The sequence below is a fragment of the Tetrao urogallus genome (genome assembly GCF_951394365.1).
Source record: "Tetrao urogallus genome assembly, chromosome: 9".
Taxonomy (NCBI): domain Eukaryota; kingdom Metazoa; phylum Chordata; class Aves; order Galliformes; family Phasianidae; genus Tetrao; species Tetrao urogallus.
The window spans coordinates 9,487,186-9,499,364 of record NC_136822.1 but is presented as its reverse complement, the minus strand read 5'-3'; the positions used below and the strand labels follow the sequence as shown (position 1 = coordinate 9,499,364).

The 12,179-nt window shown below is 36.1% G+C and overlaps 1 protein-coding gene across 11 annotated transcripts in view; it reads left to right on the top strand.

Moving 5' to 3' along the window:
• TRIP12 (thyroid hormone receptor interactor 12) overlaps window positions 1-8,946 on the top strand; it is a gene marked incomplete at both ends in the record, with an annotated part of 42,359 nt that extends 33,413 nt beyond the window's left edge. For all 11 annotated transcript variants that reach the window (XM_079539698.1, XM_079539697.1, XM_079539706.1 and 8 more), the window contains 11 exons: window positions 331-473; window positions 1,052-1,208; window positions 2,280-2,378; window positions 2,895-3,009; window positions 3,188-3,342; window positions 3,837-4,001; window positions 4,714-4,878; window positions 5,679-5,792; window positions 7,467-7,561; window positions 7,707-7,810; window positions 8,750-8,946. In XM_079539698.1, the coding sequence (XP_079395824.1) occupies window positions 331-473; window positions 1,052-1,208; window positions 2,280-2,378; window positions 2,895-3,009; window positions 3,188-3,342; window positions 3,837-4,001; window positions 4,714-4,878; window positions 5,679-5,792; window positions 7,467-7,561; window positions 7,707-7,810; window positions 8,750-8,946 (1,509 nt within the window). The remainder of the gene's footprint in view (window positions 1-330; window positions 474-1,051; window positions 1,209-2,279; window positions 2,379-2,894; window positions 3,010-3,187; window positions 3,343-3,836; window positions 4,002-4,713; window positions 4,879-5,678; window positions 5,793-7,466; window positions 7,562-7,706; window positions 7,811-8,749) is intronic.
• Between the last annotated feature and the right edge of the window lie 3,233 nt (window positions 8,947-12,179).

Below are 12,179 nucleotides of genomic sequence, written 5' to 3'. Positions count from 1 at the left end.
TAAATTTGCCACCTACCCTCAACCACACACAAAAAAAAAGTAACACGAAAGCTATGTTTTCTTATAGCCAGCCTTACCTGCAGTGTGTTGAACACATTTTTTTCCTTCCTTAAGTTAAATGGTAACACTATTCCTGAAAAGAAAATGTGTGGTAGAAGTCTGCTCAGTCTCTTTCACGAGTCGGGCTCTGTATGACCTGCGTGACCAAAATGACAGTGAAACCTTTTTTTCCTGTAATAAGGCAATTAGAAGCATGAAGTCTATAAAAAGACTTGTGTATTTTTCCAGCATTTCTTTAACTCAAAATATGTTGTTCTTTAATTATCACAGAATGCAATATGCAAGGAGATTATTCCAACTTCAGAATTTATCAACAGTAAACTGACAGCAAAAGCAAATAGACAGCTTCAAGATCCACTGGTAATTATGACAGGAAATATACCAACTTGGCTGACAGAACTTGGAAAAACATGGTATGAATGACTTACAATATAGTATTTCTAATTTTAATTCAGTACTTCTCTTAACTGGGCAGCCCAAGTACAGGATGTGTTATGCTTTTGAAAGTACTGTGGGGAAGTAAAAGGAACAGAAATCTTACAAGTCATGTAGTGGCACTTGGATGAATGTTTACACTTTACACCTGTGCTGCATAACTTGAACTAAATGCAGATGTATATTTTGGGCAAATATTTTTCTTCTCCAAGTACAGGAGCTCAAGCCACATTCTTAAGATCTTTTATGTGAATTAGATTTGCTAACTGTAAAACAGGTTTGAACAAGTAAAAGGAAGCTGCACAGTCTTTTCATAGCCATGGCATTTGAGAATTTGTTACTTTTGTTTCTAGCAGGGTGTAAATTTTTCCTAGATTTTTCAAAAAATTCCATATTAATATTTAATCTCTAGACTTTCTCATGAGCATCACCACAAAACCATTTGGGAGGTTGCTTTCAGTAGTATCTAATAAAGCGTTAGCTTCAGGCATACTGCATTTATTCTAGCCATAAATGGTAGTTGAATCCTAGCTAATTAATCCAATGCTCTTTGCAGCCCATTTTTCTTTCCATTTGATACCCGACAAATGCTGTTTTATGTAACTGCTTTTGATCGTGATCGAGCCATGCAAAGACTACTGGATACTAATCCAGAAATCAATCAATCAGATTCTCAGGATAGCAGAGTGGCACCACGACTGGACAGGAAAAAAGTAGGTGTATGTGTTTTTTCAAAATGGAATGTGTGATTTATTTGTTTTATTGCTGTTAAGAATATAATTGCGAGCAAATTTATTTTAAAACATCACTTCTGGTAGCATACAGATGAAGAGGAGGCTTATTTTCGTTCATTTATAAGTCCCCAAGTAGAAAGCATGATGTCTTCTAGGTATCTGCCATTAGATGGCAGAAGAGGCTAGAGTGTACTTTGTTGCTTCTTCACATCCTGCTTAATTTAGATCTGTATTCTTTACAACTTCTGAAACTGTACAACAAGAATTCAAGCTTTAGGTTTGGTTAGAGACTTCTGTAGATTTGCTTGTTAACCGATTTCCTTTGGATAGAAGTAGAATACTTCTGCTGATAGGATGTAGAGGCAACATTGAATGTACGGAAACACCATCTTTATATTCTGGGAGAGTTGTTACAGCATGTTGAAATTACGCTCTGACTACTTAAAATTGAGGGAGTCTTGGGCTGTATGCCTTGAGTGTATGTTATTTTAATCTGAGATCTGCTGTATTGAAAACCTTTGGGAGAGAATAAAAGTGAGAATCTAGCTTAATCAGACCATAGCTTCCAACATGTAGGATCCCCATGGTGTGTGGTTGGTGTTTTTTTATTTTTCTAAGCTTGCCACTTATCCTACTAGGGAATATATGGGGGCAGGATAGAAATGTTTCCTAAGTTGTTGGACTTGAGCATCTCTAACCAGTTTTCTATTCACACTGTGTTAGTTTAGGGTATGTAACATTGCATAATAGCACTTCTTTATTAACTTGTAGTCCTTCTGTCCGATTCTTAGCAGGAGTAATAAGTACCTGTTAGGTTATGTTGATATAACTGTAAGATATAGTCTAATTTAAATGGAACACTTCATTGCTTATTAGTCTTGATATAGGAGAAATGATCATTTTATTAAATTATTTGAGAATTGTTGAATTATGGAACTGCTAGAATGGGGTGGAAAAGCTTGCATAACCAACTTTTTTCCTGTTGTAACTGCCTTTGGATCTGGGGCTTGCAGACATAATTTCACTACTTAAAACTTCTTTAATGTGTAGCGCACTGTGAACAGAGATGAGCTGTTGAAACAGGCAGAATCTGTGATGCAGGATCTAGGCAGTTCAAGAGCCATGTTGGAAATCCAGTATGAGAATGAAGTAAGTAATGTCAATGCAGTCTAATTTAACTCCTTTTTATTGAAGATTAATTAAAAAAGCTACAACTTTCCTAGAATGACCCAGTCAGACTCTTGATCCTTCCCACTGCTGTTCTGCAAAATCCTTAATTATCCCTCCTTCACTTGGTTATGATTTTTAGTTGCTGGAAGAAACTTTCTGACGTGTTGTGCTAAATTTCATGATCAGTCTTATTGTAAAGAATGTATTTTTTTCTAACTCGAGGTGAAGCTGCATTTTTTTATGATCATTAGGTGGTAAATAGTACTTTCCATTTTTATTATTCACTCTTTCTAAGCTATTTCAATTATTTTGTAATTGTTATTAGTATAGTTATACTCTCTAGAGGCTTCTTGCAGCAGTCTTATAGCTCATCATGAGTTACATTTCTTAGTGTAAGAAAGAATTTAGATATTCAAACTGATCGAATGGACTCTTATTTACTTATTTTTCTCCCCCCACCTTTTTCCTTCTCCCTGCATTCTTTCTCTTCGGAAGGTTGGCACAGGCCTGGGCCCTACACTAGAGTTCTATGCACTTGTATCTCAGGAACTACAGAGAGCAGACTTAGGCCTTTGGAGGGGAGAAGAAGTAACTTTAGCCAATCCAAAAGGTAAATGTTTTACTACCTTTACAACTTTGTTTTTATATTGATTGTAAGACTACAAATTCTTTCTTTCAATTTTACGATGTGTTTTAGGCTATAATCATGGTAGCTTCTTGTCTAGAATGAATCTCTTGGTGTATATGTTGAACTTATTTCCTTTCTGTCCCCTTCTCTTTCTCACCAGGAAGCCAAGAAGGTACCAAGTATATTCATAATCTGCAAGGCCTTTTTGCACTTCCTTTTGGTAGAACAGCCAAGCCAGCTCACATTGCAAAAGTTAAAATGAAGTTCCGCTTTCTGGGAAAACTAATGGCTAAGGCAATCATGGATTTTAGACTGGTGAGTTTAAAATAAAATGTTCTTCTAAAGGGTTTAAATTGGATATAGGTTGTTTTATTTTTTTCACCGGGGAGAGAAATGTAGCATTAAAGTTGCAAGGAATATTTCCAGCTCTAGTAGTTTAGTTGGAGAAATGCAGCTGAGCTTTTTGATGGGAAAAGGTTAGTGCATATTGAAGAACTTAACATTAACTTTAAGACAGTGAGGAAAGAATAAGCAAATGCATGCTATGTGTTGCAGTCTTTCCAGTCTTATATCAGGATCACTTTGGAATCATTATTATACTGCCTGCTACCTTGCTGGGCAATCTAAAGCATATGCTCTAAGCAGTCAGTTCTGTTTGCTCAGTGGCAAATATCTTGGGTAAAAACACTGTTCTGGTATGTGAGAGAACTATGAATTACTGAATAGAATGTAGATGTAGTCAAGAGAAAACAATGAAAGATCACATTTGTAAAGTCTAACAGTTCAGTACTGAATGTTTTGGTTCACAGGTGGATCTTCCTCTTGGACTTCCTTTTTATAAATGGATGTTACGCCAGGAAACTTCTTTGACGTCTCATGACTTGTTCAGTATTGATCCAGTAGTAGCCAAATCAATATATCATCTTGAAGATATTGTAAGACAAAAGAAAAGACTTGAGCAGGACAAAACACAGGTAGGAAAATAACTCTAGGATAGGAAGAGTACATCTTTGCATGCATTTGGATTTTGTAGTAGACGTAAGTGTGTGTATGATAATGCTTATTAGTGTTGGTAGTAGTGATAACTTTTATTTAAAGGAACAGTTTTGATATTACAGTTTCAGTGGCTTGTCATTATTGTAGATTTGTTTGAATTAGAAGGAGCCTTAGAAGGTCATCTGGCCCAACTGCCGTGCGGCAAACAGCAACATCTAAAGCCAGTTCCTCTTCATTTCTTTGTCTCGCTCTTTCTCCTTGATCACTGCTTTTAATTTATCAGCAAGTTAGAAAAACCTGGTGGATAGAAGCTGAAAAATGTCTCTATGCATGCTAAATATGAATGCTATTCACTATTCTAAGGAAAAAGCATAGCCAAGAGGTCTAACATGTTACACACCTCATTCTCCTGCAGCAGTATTTCTAAATAAAAGACGTGAGAAGTTGAAGTAATTCCAGAATTGCTGGATTTACTGTTTGAGTTTATTTGGTTTGCTTTGGCTTACTGTTCTGTACGATAAATATAGAGAAAGGCAAGGAGTACTGTAACAGCAATATTCTTGTAGAAATACTGGTTGAAACTGTTTCAGAAGGCATAACTTTTTGTTAACATGAATAAGTTGTTCTCACTGGTTTTCACTTTGGATTTTTTTTCTTTTTTTTTTTTTTTTTTTTTTTTTTTTTTTTTAGACCAAAGAAAGTCTACAGTATGCATTGGAAACTCTGACTATGAATGGCTGCTCAGTGGAGGATCTCGGGCTGGATTTCACACTTCCTGGATTTCCTAATATAGAGCTGAAAAAAGGGGGAAAAGATACACCAGTCACCATCCACAATTTAGAGGAGTATCTCAGAGTATGTAGAAAGCAAAGCTGGGACTACAAAGTTTTTCATTTTAGTTCTTCCTTACCTTAGTTCATAGCAGTTTATTTCTGTATGTATTTCAGTTCATTCTCATGAACTGGGAACAGCAGTAGTTTTCTGATTGCTTCTGTTCTGTACTAGTTTATATAAACCAAAAACTCACTGACCCCAAAGTCCAACTTCTTGAATCCTAGTCAACACACCTTGCTTTAAAATCCTGTGGCTTACATTAGTGAGACTTTTCTATAATGGATATTTACAAGTATGCTTTTTTGGGTAAGAAGTATTTAGGAAATGGTTTAATTTGAATTGTGGACTTCAGAGTTTTAATCTCTTGAAAGAGATTTAGATTTGCTTGAAAATATTTTGTTGGACAGGATCAGTTTAACCAGCTATTCTGAGTTCCAAATGTTAGCTTTATTTTTATCAAGAATAAAAGCTGAGTTGTTTACACTTGGCTTGAGTTGCATATTTAGAGTATTCTAGATATGAGGGTTGTTTGAACTCAAGTGACTTGTGCGGCCTGTCACTGTAGATTAGCAGAAGAGATTCTCTGCAACTGTGTTGTGCTGCACCTGCACACAGGCCACAATACAATCTTCTGAATTAAGGCAAAGTGAGGCAATGCTGTAGAACAGCCCCATGAATTTATGTTCAAACATTGCTTCAACTGCACTGACTATATGACCAGACTTACCTGGAGTTATTTTCTGTAGCTCTAGTCTTCTGTACAGTTGTGATCATTCTGCACTTCAGATTTTTTAATAACTTTTTTTGCTGTTCCTTTGCAGTTGGTTATATTCTGGGCACTTAATGAAGGTGTTGCCAGACAGTTTGATTCTTTCAGAGATGGATTTGAGTCAGTCTTCCCCCTCAGTCATCTTCAGTACTTCTATCCTGAGGAGGTTGGTAAAAGCATTCTTTAAGAATACACTTATAACCTGATTGCCATATGTGTATGCTCTGGGTATGTCTTAATACAAACATCTGGTGAAAAGTAGTAGAATGGTCTTTAAAAATGCATATTTAAATATTCGAGATTTCTGTTCAGTTTTTATTATGAGAAATGCAGTTTTCTTGAAAGTTGAGTATATCTAGCTTTTCTCAAAAAAAGGCTTCTGTTTATGTATACTTGTTCTATATTGCTATGGAAACTTTAATTCCCTTCATTGCAGTACCTCCTAATGGCTATGGTTGCATATGTGGAGTTAAAGAATAGGATAGTTGGTCTTCATGCATTTTTTTTTTCCGCCCCCATCACGTTAACTTTCTTGTAAAATTCTTATGCTCTTAAGCAGACTGAATTGAGACACACAGCTAGGGCTGTCTGGACTAGAAAAGAGAATATTTTAGAACTTTGCCTTTGGGGAGATCATTTAAAGGTTGTATTTCCAGGGGTTTGCCTATCTTCATCAGCTCACACCTCTGACTTCAGGAAGAAATGCATGCTCTAAAACTTTCAGGCAAGCCTTCACGTAAAATCTTTGTTCTTGATGCTTTGCATTGTGAAGGTTTCTTAAAACTTAGATCTGCAGCTAGTAGTGATTCTTTACAACTTTTTTGGTACTACTTTGAAGAAATACTACCGTCTTTCTCTAGTAAATGTAAAGGTAGTAAAAAAATAAACTCTTTTTGAGACATGCCCTACTCAAGCTTCTCCTTTTTAAAGTACTTGTGATACATGGGATTCTGTTCTGTCATTGTTTTAGTTTAATGCCTATTTTGTGATTGTAAATTTTCAAATGTTAATGTTGTTCCATTGCTTATCTACAAATACAATTGGAAAGTAAGCAGCAGGAGTAGTGTAAGTTGTAAGATATCTCATCTTTAATAGGGCAATCATGGGTGATCTTAAGTTCTGTTGCTCATAACTTATAAACCCTTCCTAAGTAATTATAAAGAACTTAACATTGAAAGCTTCTACAGATGTCCTTCTGTGTTTTGGCTATAGCCTGTCAGCTGCCCAAGTGCATAGAAAGAGCAGGTGCAGTAAGCTGAAGTAAAACAAAGGAAAACGACAACAAAACACGAACGCTGCTCTTACCCCCTCAAAAAAACAAGTCAAGAACTAATCCAACAACCTTGCTGACAGAAACACCTAATAATTGTTACTGCTTTTTCTCTCTGAGAAGAGAGCAGTTTTCTGAAAACAAACAACTAAACAAAAAAAGCTAAAAAAAAAAAAAAAAACAAAAAAAAAAAAAAAAACAAAAAAAAACCCAACCACCATCAACAAAAACACATCAAAATGAGTGTAAATACTCTGTCCTTTCTATTCCCTATATGTCAGTGAACTTGCAAAATATGTCAAATGTTAAGTTGGTTTGGCAGTTTTCAGTTCTCCAGTATAAATTACTTATTGAGAGCAGCTGTCTGCTGTAAAATGTGCCACATTTTATGTGGTGGTGCAGAGGCAGATTCAGCAAATGAGGCTGTCACTGGGCTTGACGCATTGCATTCTGTAGCAAGCTATTGCAGAAAGGAGAGTATTTTCTTACTACTGTAGTAGCTGTTAGAACAGATGTTACTAACTCTGCATTGCTTTCTAAAGGGGAAAAATATTTTTTTAAACTTTACAGTTGGAGCAACTCTTATGTGGCAGCAAAACAGACACATGGGATGCCAAGACCTTAATGGAATGTTGCAGGCCAGATCACGGTTATACACATGACAGGTAATACGGTGTTAGTCTATTTTAAAATCTATTTTAAATATACACTTAAGGAATGGGAATTATGGAATGTATTTGGAATATATATATATTGAAATATGCAATTGTTTTCACTCTGAACAGAAGTTGTCTTTTTTTTCCTCTTTAGTCGAGCAGTGAAGTATCTCTTTGAAATTCTCAGTAGCTTTGATAGTGAGCAGCAGAGACTGTTTCTTCAGTTTGTGACTGGTAGTCCCAGGCTGCCAGTAGGAGGTAGGTTCTGTTTTGCTGTACATCAAATCGAAATGAGTGGTGTCTTTCAGAATAAGTGGATTACTTCAGTAAGGGGGAAATAAAATAATTGCTTATTTTACAGCTTTGTATGTTTGCTGTTTCTAGGTTTTGAATTGTCTGGATAGATGCAGGTAGAATTATATCATGAATTTGGCATTCATCTCATCACTTTATTTGAGCAATTCTCTCGTGGTTACCAGATAATCTCCTAGAGGACAAGAATAATTTAGACTGAATTTAAACAATAGCAAAAATTCTTAGTACTATATTTGTTTGATAACAGGTGTATATTTTAAGCTGTGATGACAACAAAATGATGTGTTACTTCCTGGAAACAAATGTTTTTATCTTGCAAAGAAACAGTACTAGCATAATGATAAACTTTAATTACTCCTCTTCTGAATTTCAGAATTTAGACAAGAGGCAGTGAGGGGGAAACACCTGAGGAATTCACTGTCTTTGCTAGGGATCATTAGAAGATACCTTTTGCCACCCTTTTGGCTGAATGTTTTGCAAGTAAAAACAATCTATCTCAATTACTTAAATTCTCTGCTTTTTCTAGTTAAAGAAAGAATTTGTTAAATAAAAGTTGATTTAAAAGGAAAAAAAAGCAGTTATTTGGAGAGACAGTATAGACAGGATTGAGGATTACAAGTACAAAAACCATTGCTGGAGAAAATGAGATACAGCAGCCATAACTTCAGATAATCATAAAACTGCATATAGAAATAATGTGTAGGGTTTTTAACACATAAAAATTCTTCCACAGTTAATGCTGGGAAGCTAATCCGCAGAAAGGATTTTTGGCTTGCTCTATAGCCTTGTGAAGTCACATACTACACTTCTAAAAGCACAGACTGAGAACTCAGTTGTGAAATCCGTGCTTCTGTCATTCTGAATCTCTTCTCTTGTTAATAGGCTTTCGAAGTTTGAATCCTCCATTGACAATTGTACGGAAGACATTTGAGTCTACAGAGAATCCAGATGACTTCTTGCCCTCAGTAATGACTTGTGTGAACTATCTCAAATTGCCGGACTATTCAACTATTGAGATAATGCGTGAAAAACTTTTGATAGCTGCAAGAGAAGGGCAGCAGTCATTCCATCTTTCCTGATCACAATGAAAAATGCAATGTCTGCCTGTTACAGCAAAAGAGAAACTCATGATTCTTTTCTAAATATATCACCTGAGTCAAGGAAACGTGTTACGCCTTCTTGTTGTAGAAAAACGGCTTGCAGATTATAAACAAAGACACTTGGTTGATATTCATTAAAGGCCCCTATGGACTTAAAATGTTCAGGCCCTAAAAAGTTGTTGTGACAAGGTTTCTTTAGCAAGTTCTTGTTTAAATTATCATTTATTTGACGAGTGAAGTTTTTAACTTGCTTTGCTGTGTGAAATTTAAAAAGGGATGTTTTTCCAGGCTGGAACAATAAATGTCGCTGTGCAGTTTAATACTGGGCTGTGTGTATCCATCTAGCTGAAGTCTGAAATTTTTCCTCCAAAGACAACTTTTGTACATAAGTACAGAAATTAAAATACACCATGTATTTGACAAATCTAGTTTAGTAGACTAGTTCTGTGTACCCTCACCTGCCTCTAATTTTACCCATCCTCATGTATTGTCTGATGTGCAATTCACTTGGTTCTTTTGTGTGCAACATTCGACAATTGTTATGTTTTGGTTCATGTGAGCATTTAATTGCTCCATGCCTCTTTCTCTGATTAAGATAATTTAAATTTTACTGAAATCAAATATATATTGTCAATATAATTCAGCCTTTGTAACTAGGTAGAATCTTTCTTATAGCATAGTTTACTGTAGTGGTAGGATATACTGGTGGAAGTCTTCACCAGTCGGCGCTCTAGAGCTGTTTACACAGTGATTCAGGCAGCAGAGGCCTCTTACTAGAGGCTGGGAAGATTTTCATGTAGTTCAAGTCCCAGCAGTTTGGGCTGGCCAGTGTGTATTGTGGTAAGGCCAGAGCATTTTGAATTGATGTAAAGTTTTTTTAAAAGACAAATTAATTGTTTAATTCCCTGTTTGAGTAAACAGTTTTCTTGTTCTTGATCTAAGTTCTGGGTTACTTTTGTAGGTTTTTTTTCTCCCCTCAGCGCTAGCTTGGATCAAACAGTTCAGCCTTTGTCTTTTGACACAGATAAAGCACCTGTAAGCAATGCTCTGTCCAACTGTTTTATGTGCTGATTTCTCAAATCTGCAATAATTTACTTCATCAGGTTAATGTTTTTACCTGAATATAAATAAAAAAGTTTGCTTCACCTTTTTGTTCATAGTTTTGTACTGTATGCATAAAGTTCAATTGTGTAAATTACTGTAATGCAAGTAAATCATCCTAAATCTACTTGGCTAACAGCCTGCAACTTGTGGATGATTTGCAGTTAAAACAAGACCTTTTAAGACCTCCAACTTAAAGGGAAATTTTTTTTCCTGTTTCTGGGTTCAAAAAATGGGCGATTACGTATCATCCTGTGATGCACCTGCTATGTAGCCCATCTTTATGAAAATATGATAGTTAATTACTTTTATTCAACTTTGAGAAATCAAAATTCATTTCAGTGCTTAGCAATTGTTAAGTTCTGGTTAATCAGGCTAGCATTTCCCCTAAACTAACAATACCAAGTTTTCTTTTATCTAGCTGAAGAACTTGTACTTTCAGAATATGTATCTCAATCCATGTAATGGACATTCTTACAGTGAACATTCACAGAATTACATGTGGTTGCTCATACCAGTGCAACTGAAGTGTAATGCAGATCTGTCATGAGCATGAGTAGAATGTGAAATCCTTGCACAAAGAACCTGATAACTCAACAGTTTCTTCTATGGTATTAAAGCTGAAAGAAGGCGCTTCACACTGTACATACAATGGTAGTGCACAGTGCGGCAGTTTTCATAAAACTTCAAGGCAGTGTTTAAACTATGGACTGGTGTTTAAATTGTTCTGATAACTTGATCAAACTGAGCACAAAGAAGTGTTTATAGTGTGTGGATAGCAATTTGTTCATTTTTTTTAAGGTTCTATATTTTAAAAAAACTGACTTTTGTGTAAAAAAAAAAAAAAAGCTAATATTTTGTATTAAAATATCATGTGTATTTGATATTTTTTTTACCCCTGTTGTCTCCCTCTAGAATTTGGCTTTCATCGACTTTGAGGTGTTTTCAAATTTGATACAAAGCCATTTGCGTAACTCTGTTTCACTGGGAAAATAAGTTGTTGGTTGCCTGTTTTAAAAGGAAGGAAAAAAAAATAGTGCTTCCAATGGCAATGATTGATGTTGTCATTTGCAGTATGGGCCAAGGATGTAGCTGGCCTGAAAATAAATTTAAACCCTTTTAGGTGACACTTCCTTCCTACTGCTAGGGCAGCTTTTAGTGCACTGGCAGAGCGGTCTGTCTTTAAAGGTAGCAAGTCATAAGAATGAATTGAAGGGAGTTAGGTTGCGTGGCTGCACTACTTCCTGAGCAGAGATGTTGTAACTGCAAGTGGAGAACCAGCAGCGGGGTGGGGCAGGATGTTGCATGTTGCCTCTTTTCAGGAACTTCTAGGAGAGAATTTTGCTAAAATCAGCTCTGGATGTGCTCTGATGCCTGCTATGGACTGTAGTCTCGGAAGAATGTGTCATCGGTTTAGGAATGAACTGGTTTCTGTATCTCTGTCTTAGAACTGAGACTTTTTCTTAATGTGGTAAAATTCAACTAGTTTTGATGAACAATGTATCAGTTACAGAGTTGGATGAGTCAGAATGATTTTACTGCGGCTGTCATCAGTTCATGAGGAAAGTGCCACATGAGCACTGCTTGAGCAGTGGTGTTCTCTTTTTGTAAGGAACATTTCATTAGTGCTATGTCTGAAATAAAATCAGTAAAATAGTATAGTAAAAAAAAAAAAAAATCCATAGAAAACAGTACAAGAATTAGCTCAAAGCATTACTAAAATTCCCATGCCTGGTGCCAAACTTGATCAGGTGGTACAACTTCACATGCAGACTGCTTGCATAACGTAATTGGTGAGGATCTCCCTTCGAAAGAAACCCTCCACCACATGTCTCTCTCTGTTAAGAGCTTTCTTCAGCTACAAATGTGGGTGCCTTGGTTGTGATTGTTGACATTCCAAGTGCTTGGGTCACTTGCGGCCAGTTCTCCAGCAGTGACAGGAGGTAGGTATGTCACCTGCAGGCCCTCCTGGGCCCTGTCCCACCATTTCTCAGCAACCTGTCTTCAAATATGTAGTAACAGTTCCCATCCTGTAGGAAAGAAAAAGGTCGTCTAAAGTTGAATTAGCACAGGAAAAGTCAGATTTGCTGATGCACTACAATTAAAAGTTA